The sequence below is a fragment of the Rhodnius prolixus genome, unplaced genomic scaffold, assembly GCF_049639745.1.
Source record: "Rhodnius prolixus isolate KJV_2025 unplaced genomic scaffold, Rpr scaffold_11, whole genome shotgun sequence".
NCBI classification, from domain to species: Eukaryota; Metazoa; Arthropoda; class Insecta; order Hemiptera; family Reduviidae; genus Rhodnius; species Rhodnius prolixus.
Window position 1 is genome coordinate 1,995,531 of NW_027411625.1, and position 17,056 is coordinate 2,012,586.

The window sequence follows — 17,056 nt, forward strand, 5'->3', positions numbered from 1 at the left end:
TAACTAGTGAAAGCCACAATTTTATTACCAGTAAAATGAAAATTTACAAAGATAACTTTCTCTTGCCAAACAATAAAATACAATTTTTTATAAATACAGGTTTTTTACACTTGAACATCATCATTACATTACATGAGTGAATTTGCAAATTCATACATCAACGCCTTTTAGTCTTCTGGTCTGTAGCAATCGTCACCGAATACAGACTTATTGGGCATAACATCACCAGCTACTTCTGAAACGCATGTCCAGTCACCAGCACATGTTTTCTTCCATACAGTAACCTGCAAAAGAAATACTATGTTCCTGTAGGAAACAATACCCTCTGCAAACATTTAATGATGTAGTAAAAGATTGTCCTTGACTTAAGTCAGCTACAATTCCATTCTTGGGGTTTGGAATGAAAAATTCCCGCTCACAAGTTTCAATTTGTGAAGTTATTGAATTTTCTCCAGAGTAAAAAGTAAGCTATACAGCGATGCAAATAGTAGTTGGATGGTGTTAATTCTTGACTGTCTAATGTCAATTTCAATCTTTCATTTCTTCTTTTGTTTAACGGGAGGTGTGTGACCGGGCGCTGTCTTGCTGGAATACAAGTTGTTTGCGGTTGTGCAAAGCTGAATGAAAGGCGTGGGCTGTATTTTTGGTTGTCTATCAAAACTAATTCGTTTCAAATTATACTTCTTTGAAAACGCCATCAATTTTTTTTTTTTTAAATTGCCCCCTTGCACCGAAAATACCGTTTAATAGCGGTCCAACCACTGATCACCCATCTTTGATTTCACCGGTAATAAATCCCTTCCTATAATTGTTCTATTAACTGAAGCGTCAAATGCATTTTATTTATTTATTTATTTTAAAAGAAAATTGATTCCATTCTCCCGGCAAGAGAAAGTTCTATGTTACTATTCTACATCTCCAATTTATGGAAATGACATTAGTCCAGCAGCAACCTCACGTTTCATTTGGTGGAGCGATTTGGTTTGATAGCATGCCTAATCTAAATCATAAAATGGTCGAAATTAGTCTTCTATTCTGAGGCTACATCACCACCATAAGGTAACCAAAATTATTTTATTTATTATCTCCACTTTAAACGTAGTGAATGTATTATAAACAAAAATGGGTGTCATTTACCTTATTGTTTCCTTCGGACACAGCAAGTATGTTGCCAGTTGGCGACCAACTGACACTCCACACAACATCTTCAAATGAAGGAAGTTCATAAGGAATCCATTTTATGTCATCAACACTGGACCAAATAATTACCTTAAATATAAATGACCAACGATTGAAATTAAACACAATTTTTCAACAATTAATTCTTATGGTTAATAAATATACAAGATTCAACACTCAAGAAGAGACAATTCAATTTAGCCTAGGACTATCTTGCTCACGCTGCAACATGTCAAGACATGATAACATTATTCACATTTGTTTTTATTTCTACTTTACAGAAAGTTGTATTCAATAAACACTTAAGGGAATATTGAAAGCAGTATTCAAAATTAAGAAAATTTATCAACATTTTGTTTCCTGTCTCGGCATTATGAAAATGTCTACTCATTTATATGTGTTGAATTCATTTTTTGATTTTTTTGCTATTTAATTGTAATATGCATGTGTGGGTACCAATACTTAAAAAAACAAAATCTTTTTCAATATCTTTGTAAAGTTTTCGGTTACCAGTAAGCATTTCTTTTATTAACGGTTTTTAAGGTCGAAGCACATGTTTCCAAAACTTAGATCATAACTGCATCTATTGTCACAATACTGGCGTTCATCCATTACAATGAATTCAGTGATACGAAGGATGGTGTGTGAAGTAATTAGATGCGCAATGGGTTTGAACCATTCCCTAGAATGGTTAAGAGTAATACCTTTTTATCCTGACATGCAGAAGCAATTTGTGCGCAGGGTATGGAAGTGGAAGGTGCCCAAGCTACATCTCTTATCCAGTCACTGTGGTTTGGCAACTGTACCATTTCCTCCCAAATTCCATTCACCTCCACCCATATCTGTGGAAAGCAAAATAGAAATTTTAATCAAACAACAAATTTTATAAAAAGGGAATATTCAAATGAAGTATTTATTGGATTATAGTTTGTTTAAAATATGAATATTCACATGAACTTGATCATGACGTTTCTAGGGATATCCCAGCATATCAGCAATGATTTGATAATGAACTTCAAAAACAGATTCAATAAACTTAAAACTCAAGGAAATATATGTTTTGGGTCTGTTAGATAAGAAAAAAAAAAAAGGCTTACCATGAAGTTTTATTAAACAATTTTTGCCAGAAACTGTTCTTTGAGGAGGGGGTCTCAGGGATCTGCTATAAATAGCTTTCCTCTACTGTTGACCTTTGCAACAACTTACTGTACTACACATATTAACAATTACCTAAAGAAAAAGTGATGCTGAGCGACATTCCTTTAACAGCAGTCTCTGACGATTGTGGGATTACATCCGAACTCTACAATAACTCACCTAGAATAAATACACTTCGTTTTGAGGGAAAATGTCCTTTGGTTAATCGCAAAATAAAAAGGCGCCTTCAGGAATTCAATGCAAGACCGAAAACGTAACATACATCCAACATCTTCAGTGATCGAAGATTAGAATCCAGTTTAGATAAGCTCCATGGCCAATTGATTGATAGTGTATTTTAAAATTTGTGGAATACACGATGATATATAATTATTAACCGGTTATAAAGAATAGCATATAACACATAAAACGCCTTCAGTGATAGAACTTTTGAATTTCGAGCTTCTCCCTGAACCAGTAGCTCATAGACCTCTCTGATTGTCTTCAATTCCCGGCTCACCTTTTACGTGGTCAACAATTTACAAACACAACGTATAAAATCTCCACTTAGGCAATGATCTATCGCTTTACTGAGATTTAGCTGAGTTAAATATGAAATAAGTATTTTGGTTCAAATGGTCACAAAATTTCTCTCTGCTCGTATTTATGAAACGTACAGCTGAAGAAGTGTTTTAGGTGAGATTAACAAGACATATATTCATTTAAGTTATCGAAAAATAATTTTGGGACTTACAAAATCTGATTTAATTCAGTCTTTTCCTTTCTATTTGAATGTGACAGTGAGTTAAGTTTACTTTAACAATAGAAACAAAGATTTATTAAACTAAAACATGCACCAACTTTTTGCAAAGAAAAATGTCACAAAATATCATTAGGAGTGAAACACGTAGAAATCTTAATTTCTTTAATAAATAATTTATTTATTTTTTTACTAGTAATTATCCTGTTTCTATTCTAGCTCTTCTTTATAAGGCTTTTAAGCCTTTAATGTAAATAAGTAAATAAATAATTACTTTGATTAAACAATCACACCCAGCTGAAACAATCCGTTTAAATGATTTGGATGAGTGGCCTGCTTTACTAAACATTGGAATTAAAGACACATAAGGAGCCCAAGAAAGTGCATTTACGCCCAATTTATGTGCAGCGACTATCCTTCTTGTTTCCCAGGCATTATGCTCCGTGCGAAATGTTACTACTGACATTGAGCCATCCGCACTTCCACAAGCGAATGTTAAACTGAAAATAAAATATTTATGGATATGATGAGTAAATATATTTTTTGACAACTATGAGGGTTTAACAAAAATAAGACCATATGAAAAAAAAAAAACATTTTTATGAAAGTTCAAATAAAAATTGTCTACTGTAATTGACTGTTGCAAAGCCATATATTTCTGTCAGCTACATGATCTCTAGCTAATACCATTCCTTGGATTTTAAAATAAATAAATAACGTCAACACTCAAGTTCTGACTTCGATTAGGCTAATTCAAGTTTTTACCGCAAAGAAAGGGTAGGTACAAAAAAAAAAAAAAAACAGAAACCATAGCCACCCAGTTCTAAGCAAGCGTTCTAATATTTGTGGTTGGATTTGATTCGTCAGCTTTATCAACAGCCCTTGTTGGTCACCCTGAACTTGCAATTGTTGTATGTTTACATTTTTTAAATAAACAGGCAGTGCACTCATCAAAGACATTTTCCCTACTGATTTCACATAGAGATCACGTTTACACATTACATATTATTTTTTAAAAATAATCTCAATTGAACTGACTGTTAGGGAAGAAACTTTTCAAGACTAAAATTAATTTAATATCGTGTTTGTAAACATTAAACATTTGTGGATGGTTTTCTTAAAGTCTTTCTTAAAGAAAATAAGACGGTCTTATTTTCTTATATACTACTGTAAATACAATCTACTGTTTGAAACCAAGAGCTGTATTAAAATAAATGCAATTGCTTACCCACATTCTGGCGGTCCAAAGCTAACACAATTAACCGAGCCATCATGATTTTTGTAGTCATGCATCTTAGTCCATTCTCTATTTTCTTTCCAGACGATTACTCTTTTATCATACGAACACGAAGCTAAAATATTGCCAAATTTTGGATGCGCCCATGATACTTGCCACACTGCAGCAAAATGACCTTTTAAATCGGCTACATGAGAATATGTGTTGCCTTTCACATTGAATATCTTGACAACATTATCGGAGGAACAGGTTGCTAACTGACTTCCGTAGAAGTCAACTGCGGCATCGTGTATCACATCGTCATGACTAGTGTCCACCACACTCATTAGGGATACCATTTTAAACTAAAAGGACAAATACATAAGTTTTACTAAATTAAATGCAATCAATCTGTTACCTAGGAACTGCCAACTTTACGTAAACATTAAGATACATTTGAACATTAAAGTATCCATCGAAAACACTTGTGCATTACAGAATTGCAACCATACAAAAATTATAAGCTTTATATCTTTTAAAAGATTGAATATTGTTTTTGGTCAATTAAATTAATTTATTTTTTATATATTTAATAGAAATCTTGATTAAATGGAATTCACCACCAAATATATTAGTGCCATCAACTTGAGAATTGTGTGGGGAGAGCCCAAATTTCTTGTTTAAAGTAATGTCTATTTTTTTAAGGCGAGTATCCCAACTATCAAATCAGGTGAAGCAGGCAGAGGGTATCTAGCAATCGTCTTAACGATTAAATAAAATCCAAGCCTAGACCGGGAATCAAACTTTTACCATAACACATCTCATTTTTGCGAGCCTCTACTCTACCCACTCAGCTACCATGACGCCTAATAACAAACTAATAAAGATCTCCTGAAGGGGAATTATTGCTAGTTGAAAACTTACCAAATTATCTTGATTTATAATCAAAATTGATAAATTCGTTCTCTGACTAGCGATGTTGTCAATTGCAACAATAATTAAAATCCAACTTAAGAATCATTTGAAAGTGAAACATCTTTTCATGTGATTTTATTATGTTCACAAATATTGAATAGTGACTTTATTCCCAGCCTAAATTGTGAATTTTAACTAATATTATTAGTCCTCTATAGTGGATGTTGCAGAAGCGACCTAGGAATGTGTGTGTGTGTGTGTGTGTGTTGCAGAAGTGACCTTGGTATGTGGTTTATTTTCAAAAAAGGAGGAAGGAAATAAACTGAAGTTGTGTACATAGCTATTAAAAACTCTTACTCTTATGTTCCAAGCAATGGTACAGCCCAAAATAGATTATGGGTGTCAAATATATGGTTCACCAAGAAAATGTAGACTTCAGCGCCTAAATAAAGATAGCCAATCAAAACTTAAGAAGTGTACGGTGCTTACAGAATATCGCCGATAAATGCTCTTTACAGAATCTGCTTCTACTAGAATACAGAAGAAACTTTCTTACTGTTAAGTTACTTAAGGACTAAAAGTAAAGTAACACACATATTGCAAGATGTATTTAAAGAAGATGATGAACAGATAGGCTATTTTACGGGGGAGAAACACGAACCAGGCCTATTAGAGGTAGAGCCAGAGAACTATTACGGAATGGCAACGAAATTATTAAATAAATAAACCATGGATTACAACCTAGGTACCATTAGGCCATGGACAGCGGAAAAAATGGATCTTAATAGTACCCTCAGCATGGAAACGTAAATAACGTAGAAATTGGACAAACATTTTTAAAAGAATGTAAAAATATAAGTGACAGACTTGTTTTTTACATGGATGGAATTAAGTTAGAAGATAGGGTAGGTTTACGCATGTGAAACAGATGACACAGTACTTATAGTACATAACGTGCCGTATTTCACTAGTATCTTTAATAGCAGAGCTGCTAGCAATTCGGATTTTCAAGGAGCAAAAAATTTAAAAAAAAAGCCCTACATCAACTCTATAAGTTCAATTACGACTCTTAAAATAACTAAAAATTGGGCAAGCAAGTGGAATCACATGAATAAGCAGCGTAGGTGTTGTAAGACCAAATCTATACATAATAGATACAGCGACATTCTTTAGAAAAGAAACAATAATCCTGACCAGAATTGCAAAAGGGCACACCAAGATCAATTCGTATACTCCTTAACCAAAACTTACAGTTTAAAATGTTAAGTATAAGGGTTGATTAAACGCCAAAAGGTACATAAATCAGCAAGTACCCAACATTTCATTAATACTTCATTAATATTTAAGTAATTTTACTGCATTAAATTTCATTAATATTTTTTTGAATTTATTAGATGTCACAGACCCTTATGCTGGCCATTTTAATCTACAAAATATTTGTTCAAATAGAACACCATTTAACTTAGATTGACTGTAATATCTAATCAACAAACTATTAATCACAGGTTAAAAAAAAAAAACTTTATAAAAAAAAAATATGAGGCTAAAAAATTCAAAACTTTTTTCAAAAATGCTTACACCAACATTCATCAATGATTTTGTTTATTTTATTTATTTATTTTTAAATAAAAATCTTCGGTTTAAGTTCATTCTTCGATTAAAGTAATTGTTACTTTATTTAGTAGTCAAGCGTTTTTAATAATAGGTAATAATTAATCTGGCTTTATAGTAAATAATAGTTTTCTTCAATTCTCAATCTAGGTATTCTTACCACAGTGTTATATATTTGGAATATAAGATATGCATATTTTTAGGACAGCTAATTATTCCAGTATTTTACCTACTATAAGTAAAATTAGAGGGACTACATTAAATTACAATTGAGAAATGAATAATTATTGTTGAATAATTTACTGGATATTACCTATGCGTTATTTGTACTCACAAATACTTCGGTAAGAAGAATTCTAGACTGAAATATTGTTTTAAATCCGTGATTCAAATTTAAACAGTAGCCGACTCTAACTTTGTCTTTTTCTATTTTAACATGCATGTATATGTGACTATTCAGAATAAAGGGCCTAATAAAGATAAATCAGAAGAATAATTTGGAATAAAGCTATAATAAAGTACCTATTTAATTACGAAGATATAATATACATTTTATCATAATTATAACAAAAAATAAAATATTATGAATGAACTAAGGGAAGGGATTAGCTATGCGGGTAGCGTATTGGATTCCCACGTGGAGGTTCCGGGTTCGAATCCAGCTGCTGACCCTTAGATTTTCTCTTCCTAAGAGCTTCTTACAGCTCACTGGCCGGTGATGGACAGTGTTGTCTGTAACGAGAGAACACTGTCCGGAGGCCGGCAGTGCACTGAAAAAAGCTCCGGGCGCCAATAACCTCAGATGTTGACGCGATTTAAATCAATAAAAAAAAATTATGAATGAACTGGCCAGCATAAGGGTCTGTGACCTCTAATAAATTCAAAAAAATATTAATGAAATTTAATGCAGTAAAATTACTTAAATATTAATGAAGTATTAATGAAATGTTGGGTACTTGCTGATTTATGTACCTTTTGGCGTTTAATCAACCCTTATACTTAACATTTTAAACTGTAAGTTTTTGTTAAGGAGATTTTTGTACTTTTTGGATAGATTTTCCTTTTTATCTGTTTTGCAAAGTTACATATCTGCTTTACAGATTTTATTAAAATTTGGAATAATAAATTCTGTCATTATAACCTAAAAAGGTGTTAAGTCGGAACCGTAACTACCACTGGAGAGATCTTTTTAAAGAATGATTATAGTTGCGGTCCCCCAAACCATCCTCAATAACAATTTTTTAGAGAAAGCGTTTTGAATAAAATAGGAAGGTATTTGTACGTAAATAGCAAAATTAAAAAGCGATTTCAGTACTTCCTTTTAAGAGGAGTAAGAAAAATAAACTGCGATTACAGTACTTCTCCCTAAAAGGCAAATATTTTGAATCGAATTCATTGATGTAAATAGTGTATTTAAATGTAAATCTATTTCTGAAATAAAAACCGCACCTTCCCATTTGAAAAAATGAAGTTGGTGCTTGTATCTCGCTTCTGGAAGCACCGAAAAAAATTTACAAATTAAATTTGGATTTCTATCAAAAAACTAAGGGAACACGTATTTTTTAGTTTTTTTTTCTAGCTATCTTAGTTTCCGAGAAAAAGTCGTTATCCATATAGCTTGGGACACCCTGTATATGTGATTTATCATAATTATAACAAAAAAATATTATAAATGAAGTGGCCAGCATATGGGTCTGTGACATCTAATAAATTCTAAAAAATAACTTATTAATGAAAATTAATGCAGTAGAATTACTTAACTATTAATGAAGTATTAATGAAATGTTGGGTACTCGCTGATTTGTGTACCTTTTGGCGTTTAATCAACCCTTATACTTAACATTTTAAACTGTAAGTTTTTGTTAAGGAGATTTTTGTACCTTTTGTATAGATTTTCCTTTTTATCTATTTTACAAAGTTACATATCTTCTTTACAGATTTTTTTAAAATTTGGAAAAAACAATTCTATCATTATAATCTGATAAGGTGTAAGTCGGAACCGTAACTACCACTGGAGAGATCTTTTTAAAGAATGATTATAGTTGCGTTTCCCCAAACCATCCTCAATAACAATTTTTTCGAAAAAGCGTTTTGAATAACATAGGAAGGTATTTGTACGTAAATAGCAAAATTAAACTGCGATTTCAGTACTTCTTTTTAAGAGGAGTAAGAAAAATAAACTACGATTGCAGTACTTCTCCCTAAAAGGCAAAGATTTTTGAATCGAACGACAATTCATTGATTTAAATCGGTTCACTCATTGATAATTTAAACGATTGCAGTACTTCCTCTTAGTAGGTGCAAGAGCATCAGCAACGTAGAGGAGCTTTAACCACTTATTCGAGCTGAATTTTATCAAAATCGGACTAAGCGTTACAGAAATATTGGTAATAATAGTTTTAGAAAGGGCCTTATTTGGGTGGGGCAAACTCCCCTCCTTATGAGGCACGGCGTCGAGACTTTTAAAGTACAAATCTGTACAAAATTTCGATTCGAATGACACTTCATTCAAGAAAATCGGTTCACGTGTCGATAATTTGCAACGATTGCTATACTTCCCCTTAACAAGTGTAAGAGCTGATCGCCGCTTTAATGTTACGTAGGGGAGCCCTAACCCTATTATCCTACCAAATTTTATCAAAATTGGACCAAGATTGGCAATGTAATTAGTGATAATAATTTTGGAGGGGGCCTTACATAAAGGGGGCTAACTCCTCTCCCATTCGATGTACAGGATCGTGACCCCCAAAAGGCACATCTACATAAAATTCCGAATCGAATGACACCTCATTCATGAAAATCGGTTCTCGCGTTTAGGCGCTACGTTGTTTACAAAAAAGGTAACAACAAGAAGAAGAAGAAGAAGAACAAGAACAAGAACATTTTTTGAAAAAGCCGTTTTTGCTCATTTTCGGCAACTTTTTTCTCGAAACCTATTAGATCTGGGTTGTTGCAAAAAAATTACAGTTATAAAGGAGGGTTTGGAGTAAGATTTAAAGAAAATTTGGGAATTTTATCTTTTATAGAAAAATAGAAAAAAATTGTCAAAGTTAGGCGTTTTTCAACGTTACGCTTTTTCGTGCAGTTTTTGACGATCAACCCTTATACAACTGTCCTACCGGACAGTTTTAATGTTACGAGCGAAACGAAAACCGGTTTGTCCACAATGCAAGTTATGCGCTATTAGAAATGAGACAAAGTTTAATATTGAAGGGCCTAATTAATGAAATCCTCAAAGGTGATGATGAAATCAAAATAAGAAATGTTATCAAATCTAATATATCAGAAATAAGAATATATCAGCGCATATTTGAAATTCCTTCAGCTCCATCATACCTTGAGAAGGAAAAATAAAAGCATGCAGAAAATTTATGACTTTAGGTAATTGGTGTAACACTATAATGCAATTTTAGGGTGTGGAGCTTGATTAAACTTTGATAATGTTCGGTTATCAAAAGTATTCTATTCCAACTCTTGAGTGGGAAGTAATATATTTACTAACTAAATTTGCTTTGAAAAAGGAAAACCAGGAAAATGCCTATTTCGGTAACTTTTCTTTTTTTAATTTGGTCCAGTTTACAACCTAACGCTTTATGACAGTGAAAACATGTTTTTAAAAACTGATTTGAAGTTTAACAATTAATAAATTATTCATAGAATAATAATAATAATTCATCAGCTCTAAAATAGCTGACATTGCAATGAGGCGCTAATGGTTACACCTGTCGATGCGCCAAAGAAACAAAAAAGTATTACCTTACGAGTGTTAGTATCTTCATTATCCAGATTATATAAATCCTTAGCTTTTGTCTTAAAAGTGACAGGAATATTCCCATACATTAAAACTGTAACTTTAGACATTTTATTTTTTGTAATAGCTATACACACTACGTAATTTTGTACTTTTTTAGATTGCGTGCGTTGTTATTGACAAGTCAATGTTGCCAACAATCAAGAAATGTTTACTCATGTTTTATATATTTATATAATATATATATGTATGAACCCAGGACCTCCGCGTGGGAATCTAATACGCTAACCACATAGCTAATCCCTTCCCTATATTGCATAAGTATTAATAAGTATGAAATAAGCTTTACAAATAAGAGTTTCAAAAACGTATAAGTACATAGTAGGAAGGGAAAGTCCTGTGAGGATTTTTTATTTATTTTCCAACCTTTCGACCCAGGGACTAGATCATTCCTCAGACTGTAAACATACTTGTAAGGCCAGAAAAGATTAAAATTTGAGTTTTACGCAATTTGAGATTACTTGTAATATAGTATGGAGTATGATCGAGGTAGCAGTTTAGGAGGTTGAGAGACATAAAAGGTTACGGTGCAAAAAAGTAGTAGGACGATGTGGGTGAATGTTTTTTTGAAAGGCGTAAATGTTTTACTGTGATTGTGAAGATTTGAGAAACTAAACCTTTAATAATATATTTAGGTGGTTTTATATTTAGTAGTTTTATTCAACAAATTTGAGAACTCGATCCGAGATTGGACTTTTTTTACCATTCAAACTGTGAAAACTTAAATGATATTAAGAAAGTGAGTAAGAAGATAAAGAAATGTTCAAAGAGAGGCAGTTACAGGCATTGCAAACAATTATTATTAGATTTTTCGGATATTCGTTTTAATGAATATAAGGCAAAAAATGGACTATATTAATATCCGGACATGGTTAAGGAAAAGTGGAAGACAATTAAAAAGATAAAAAAAGCCTATGAACTAGAGTAAAAGCAGGATCGTACCAGTGTAGGGTGGCAGAAGGAGACTGGTGGACTTGAGATGGAGTTCTGCAAGTAGCACACTCCACAATCCAGGTGATAGTTAGTCCTGCCTCAGGACACGAAGTCCTATACATTTTAGTCGGGTGCATTAAGACTAGTGCGTTAATTTATATCGTTATATATATTTTTTAAATACTTTTTTAATTTTTTTATGGACGTTGTATCAATTACATTTTGTACAACATTAAAAAAGACATTGCACGTTACTAAACAAAATAAAATGAATCTAAAATGTTTAAATTAATCTAAAAAAAAAAGAAAGAAGTTAACAATAAATTATTGCACAAAAGAAAATAATTTGATTGCTTCACAAAAATTTGTTGTTTTTTTTTTTCCTAAACAATAAAATTCTCTAATATTAAATCTTAAATGTATCAGACATTGTTAAATCTAGTTATTTTAGGAACTGTTGTTATTGTTTTCTTAATTCCACTTTATTTTTTATTACTTGATAATGAGAAAGATATGCGTCTCAGTTATAAAAAAAAAAAAAGAAAATAAATAAATAAACAAACCAACAAAACATCTTCACTGTTGCAGGTAAACTGGTGCTGATTAAATATGTCTGATAAAGTGAAAAAAGAGTAGCCTTGTAACACGTTTTGGCCTTATATAACTCTAAATTCACTTGTGTGCATTTAAAGTACTTCATTAAACAAAAAAAACAAAAATGGTTAGTTAATTTGTGTCAGTACATCCATAACTACATTTTCATTAGCATTTAAATTGTGTTTTTGAATAAGTAAATTTAATAAAGCTTGTTGAAAAGTTTAATTTTGAGATTAACTTATATTAGAGTACAAAGTTGAGAGTTTAAAATAATAAATAAATAGATATTAGTTTTGTTTTATAATATCTGATTTTTTTTTTTTAAGTACAGAAAATTGAATTAGTGAGTCAAGAGATGAAGAACAATGAAATGTAAACTGGGCAACCTATTTTTGTTTCTGTTAACTTTTGGCATTGCCTTTACATTGTAAGTACCTTAATAACATACATCGTCAATTTAATTCTACTAAATTTAATACTTAGTAATCCTTAGTGAAGGAAATAGTTTCCAACTTGAATCAGGTAAATATTTTTTTTGAGGCAAATCAAGAAAAATGAAATTTCTCATTTGATAAGATAGCCTAAAAAAATGAAAACATATAAACTTCCAATTCTTAACTCAGTAACTTTTGAATTTATTATTTAGCTTATCTTCTCAATCATTAAATTTTAGAATTTTTTAGTCATTATTTTTGTTCAAGGTATAATCATGAAAAAAAAAAAATTTAATTTCAAAAGGTGGCCAAAAAACTCATCAGTCTCACAAATTGTTTTTATCTCTTTTTTTTGTGGTCTGACTAAAAAAAAAATATATTATTCTAATTATTTTGAAAAATTGTGTACTTTGTAAATTTTAAATTTCAATTACATTTAGCCATTTTCAGCGACTGGAATCACGTTGTTCACCTACAGCATCCCTAGTACCACGCCCTTAAAACCTCTTCTAATTTTAATAATTCGCAGATTATCACAAGAACCATTTCTAAATCTCTTACTTACTGTAGAAAAAGTTTTGGTATTATATTAAAACTTCTAAATTATAAATATTCACTTAAATAAACGTTTTGTAGTCTGTTAGGTGAAACAAAGTAATTTTTTGAAAATTACTCCTTTTTCTATTGTATTGTGTGTGTTATAGGAGAAATAAAATTTAATAAGTGCAAAACTTAATATTAATATGTATAGCATAACTCAAAAATAGAAAATTGCAGTAAGTTATACTTCGATTTTTTGTTTGTTTACGAAGCCTAATATTAAACTTTTGGTTAACTGGCATTCGATCAATGGATAAACCGGTAATAAACTTTTACTTAAGGGTTTTTCATTTTTCACTTAAATTTTCACTACGACTCCTAAGATTTTTTTAAATTACCTTGTATTTATGTATGTATATACTGATAATTTTTATTTGATACCAGTTTCGGGAAAAGAGAATATAGGATTCCTATTAGATGCCATTTCCAAATAGGACAACGGATGGTTGTATCATTATTTATAATACTATTAACGATGAATGAATAATATTATTATTTTGAGTTAAAAGAAAATTACAAATCTGACGGGAATGCTCTGAAGTGCAATTTAACCAAATTGTATGACCTGCGTAATTGTAGTGAACATTAAGAGTTTAAGCCTCCGAAAAGAGGTCGTTACAGGCAACACTGTCCATCGCCGCACAGTTAGCTCTAAGACGCCCGTAGAAAGAGTAAATTTAAAGACCAGAAGCTAGATTCGAACCCGGTATCTCAGCTAACCACTGACCTAGTCCCTTTCCTCGCCTTTTTATTATAGGCAAATATACTAAAACCCAGTAACATTTAGTAACAAAAAATCAAAGTTTTGTGATAACCTTTAGAATTAGGAGAAGTCTTTTCTAGAGTGAAGATATGATGAAAGGATTACTTGAAATTAGCAACTCTTTATTTTATACAAATTATTGTACGAATAAATATATGTAAACAACATAGCGTAATATTCCTTTACTTAATATATTCGTAAATAGTTTTCTGTATAAACTATATATTTATTCAATAGGATGAAAAAATAATTGGCATTTCAGTTGTGATTCATTTATTCTGGCGAGCTTTCGACCTAGGGACTAGGTCATCTTCAGGGCTAGTTTACAAAGTAATATTTTTACATTACAGGGTTGGTGTGTCTTCTGTCTTGTTTGTTCATGAACTGAGTGTGATCGGTCTAGAAATGATATATGTATATTATAAAAAACAGAAAACAGTCTAAATTTCAAAACTGACACGAACAATTTAAACAACATATTACGCCAACTTACTACAAAAATACTTGATAATTGGCAACACTGACTTTCTTACAACCAAAGATATAAAACCGATTACACTCAGTCCATGAACAGACAAGACAGAAGACACACCAACCCTATAATGTAAAAATATTACTTTCTAAACTAGCCCTGAAGATGACCTAGTCCCTAGGTCGAAAGCTCGGCAGAATAAATGTATCACGACTGAAATGGCAATTATTTTTTCATCCTATTGAAACTATGAATCAGTCAGAATGAACAATAACTATATATCTCCTTAACAAAAACTTACAGTTTAAAAAGTTAAGTATAAGGGTTGATTAAGCGCCAAAAGGTACACAAATCAGCTAGTACCCAACATTTCATTCAAGCTTAGTTGATATAATTTAAGTAATTTTGCTGCATTAACTTTTCCTTCACATTTTTTAGAATTTATTAGATGTCACAGACCCTTATGCTGGCCAGTTCGTTCATAATATTATTTGGTTATAATTATGATAAAATGTATATTATATCTTCGTTTTTAAATAGGTACTTTATTTTAACTCTATTCCAAATTATTCTTCTGATTTATCTTTAATATGCCCTTTATTCTGAAGTTGTCACATCTTATACATGCATGTTAAAGTAGAAAAAGACAAAGTTAGAGTCGGCTACTGTTTAAATTTGAATCACGGAGGATTTAAAACAATATTTCAGACTTGAATTCGTCTTACCGAAATATTCGTGAGCACAAATAACACACAGTTAATAACAAGTAGATTATTCAACAACAATTATTCATTTCTCAATTGTAATTTAATTTTACTTATAGTAAAATACTGGAATAATTAGCTGTCCTAAAAGTATGCAATACTTATTTATTTTATATTACATAACATATATATAACATTGTGAGAAGAACAGCTACATTGAGAGTGTGATTGAAGAAAACTATATTATTTGCGATAGAGCCAGATAATTATTACCTATTATTATAAACGTTTGACTACTTCATAAAATAACAATTACTTTAATCGAAGAATGAACTTAAACCGACGATTTTTATTAAAAATAAAATAATCGAGATCATTGATGTATGTTGGTGTAAGCATTTTTTTAAAAAAGTTTTTAAATTTTGTAGCCTCGTAATTTTTTTTATTTTTTATACCGTTTTCTTTTTAACCTGTAATTAATAGTTTGATTATTATAGATTAATAGATATTAAAGTCAATCTACAGTGCTACTTGAACAAATATTTTGTAGATGAAAATGGCCAGCATAAGGGTCTGTGACATCTAATAAATTCTAAAAAATGTGAAGGAAAAGTTAATGCAGCAAAATTACTTAAATTATATCAACTAAGCTTGAATGAAATGTTGGGTACTAGCTGATTTGTGTACCTTTTGGCGCTTAATCAACCCTTATACTTAACTTTTTAAACTGTAAGTTTTTGTTAAGGAGATTTTTGTACCTTTTGGATAGATTTTCATTTTTGTCTATTTTGCTAAGTTACATATCTGCTTTACTGTTTTTTTTAAATTAGGAATAAGCAATTCTATCATTATAACCTGATAAGGTGTTAAGTAGGAACCGTAACTACCACTGGAGAGATCTTTTTAAAGAATGATTATAGTTGCGGTCCCCAAACCATCCTCAATAACAATTTTTTTGAGAAAGCCTTTTTATATAAAATAGGAAGGTATTTGTACGTAAAAAGCAAATTTAAACTGCAATTTCAGACCTTCCTTTTAAGAGGAGTAAGAAAAATAAACGGGCGATTACAGTACTTCTCCCTAAAAGGCAAAGAGGCAAAGATTTTGAATCGAACGACAATTCATTAATGTAAATAGGTTCACCCATTGATAATTTTAACGATTTCAGTACTTCCTCTTAGTAGGTGTAAGAGCATGATGGCACTTCACAGCCATGTAGAGGAGCTTTAATCACTTCTTCGTGCTAAATTTTATCAAAATCGGACAAAGCGTTATAGAAATATTGGTAATAATAGTTTTAGAAACGGCCATACTTGGGTGGGGCAAACTCCCCTCCATATGAGGCGTAGCGACGAGACTTTTAAAGTGCAAATCTGTACAAAATTTCGATTCGAATGACACTTCATTCATGAAAATCAGTTCACTTGTCGATAATTTGAAACGATTGCTATACTTCCCCTTAACTAGTGTAAGAGCAGATCGCCGCTTTAATGTTACGTAGGGGAGCCCTAATTCTATCATCCTACCAAATTTTATCAAAATCGGGCTAAGATTTACAGAGTAATTAGTAATAATAATTTTGAAGGGGGCCTTACATAAAGGGGGCTAACTCCTCTCCCATTCGGTGTACAGCGTCGAGACCCCCAAAAGGCACATCTACATAAAATTCCGAATCGAATGTCACCTCATTCATGAAAATCGGTTCTCGCGTTTAGGCGCTACGTAGTTTACAAAAAAGGTAACAACAACAAGAAGAAGAAGAAGAAGAAGAAGAAGAAGAACAAGAACAACAACAATTTCTGAAAATGCCGTTTTTGCTCATTTTCGGCAACTTTTTTCTCGAAATCTATTAGGTCTGGGGGGTTGCAAAAAAATTACAGTTATAAAGGAGGGTTTGCCCTATATTTTAAAGAAAATTTGGGAA

General features: G+C 31.4%; 2 protein-coding genes across 4 annotated transcripts in view; one reads left to right on the plus strand and one right to left on the minus strand.

The window, feature by feature from the left end:
* Nucleotides 1-12,252, minus strand: Sec13 (nuclear pore and COPII coat complex component secretory 13). Of its 2 annotated transcripts, none has more exons than XM_074138103.1 (6): nt 12,126-12,252; nt 4,305-4,657; nt 3,351-3,576; nt 1,884-2,021; nt 1,138-1,269; nt 1-284 (listed from the first exon to the last, which is right to left on the minus strand). In XM_074138103.1, the coding sequence occupies exons 2-6, from the start codon at nt 4,649-4,651 to the stop codon at nt 168-170; spliced, it is 960 nt and encodes a 319-aa protein (XP_073994204.1). In that variant the 5' UTR covers nt 4,652-4,657; nt 12,126-12,252; the 3' UTR covers nt 1-167. The 2 variants fall into 2 exon arrangements, with proteins under 2 accessions (XP_073994204.1, XP_073994203.1); XM_074138102.1 differs by lacking the exon at nt 12,126-12,252 and adding an exon at nt 10,575-10,710.
* LOC141459254 (pH-sensitive chloride channel 2-like) overlaps nt 12,144-17,056 on the plus strand; it is a 19,424-nt gene continuing 14,511 nt past the window's right edge. Inside the window, exons 1-2 of one of the 2 annotated variants that reach the window (XM_074138096.1) lie at nt 12,144-12,283; nt 12,491-12,586. In XM_074138096.1, coding sequence (XP_073994197.1) covers nt 12,525-12,586 — 62 coding nt within the window. In that variant the 5' untranslated portion in view covers nt 12,144-12,283; nt 12,491-12,524. Of the gene's footprint in view, nt 12,284-12,485; nt 12,587-17,056 lie in introns of both variants that reach the window. The other variant, XM_074138097.1, reaches the window with a different exon arrangement.

Coding starts and splice junctions, on each gene's coding strand:
- Sec13 (XM_074138102.1), bottom strand. CDS start 10,679: ATGTCTAAAGTTACAGTTTTAATGTATGGGAATATTCCTGTCACTTTT. Junction 4,658..10,574: donor AAGATACTAACACTCGTAAG/GTAATACTTTTT, acceptor TTGTCCTTTTAG/TTTAAAATGGTATCCCTAAT. Junction 2,022..3,350: donor GGTGTGATTGTTTAATCAAA/GTAATTATTTAT, acceptor TGCTTTCCACAG/ATATGGGTGGAGGTGAATGG.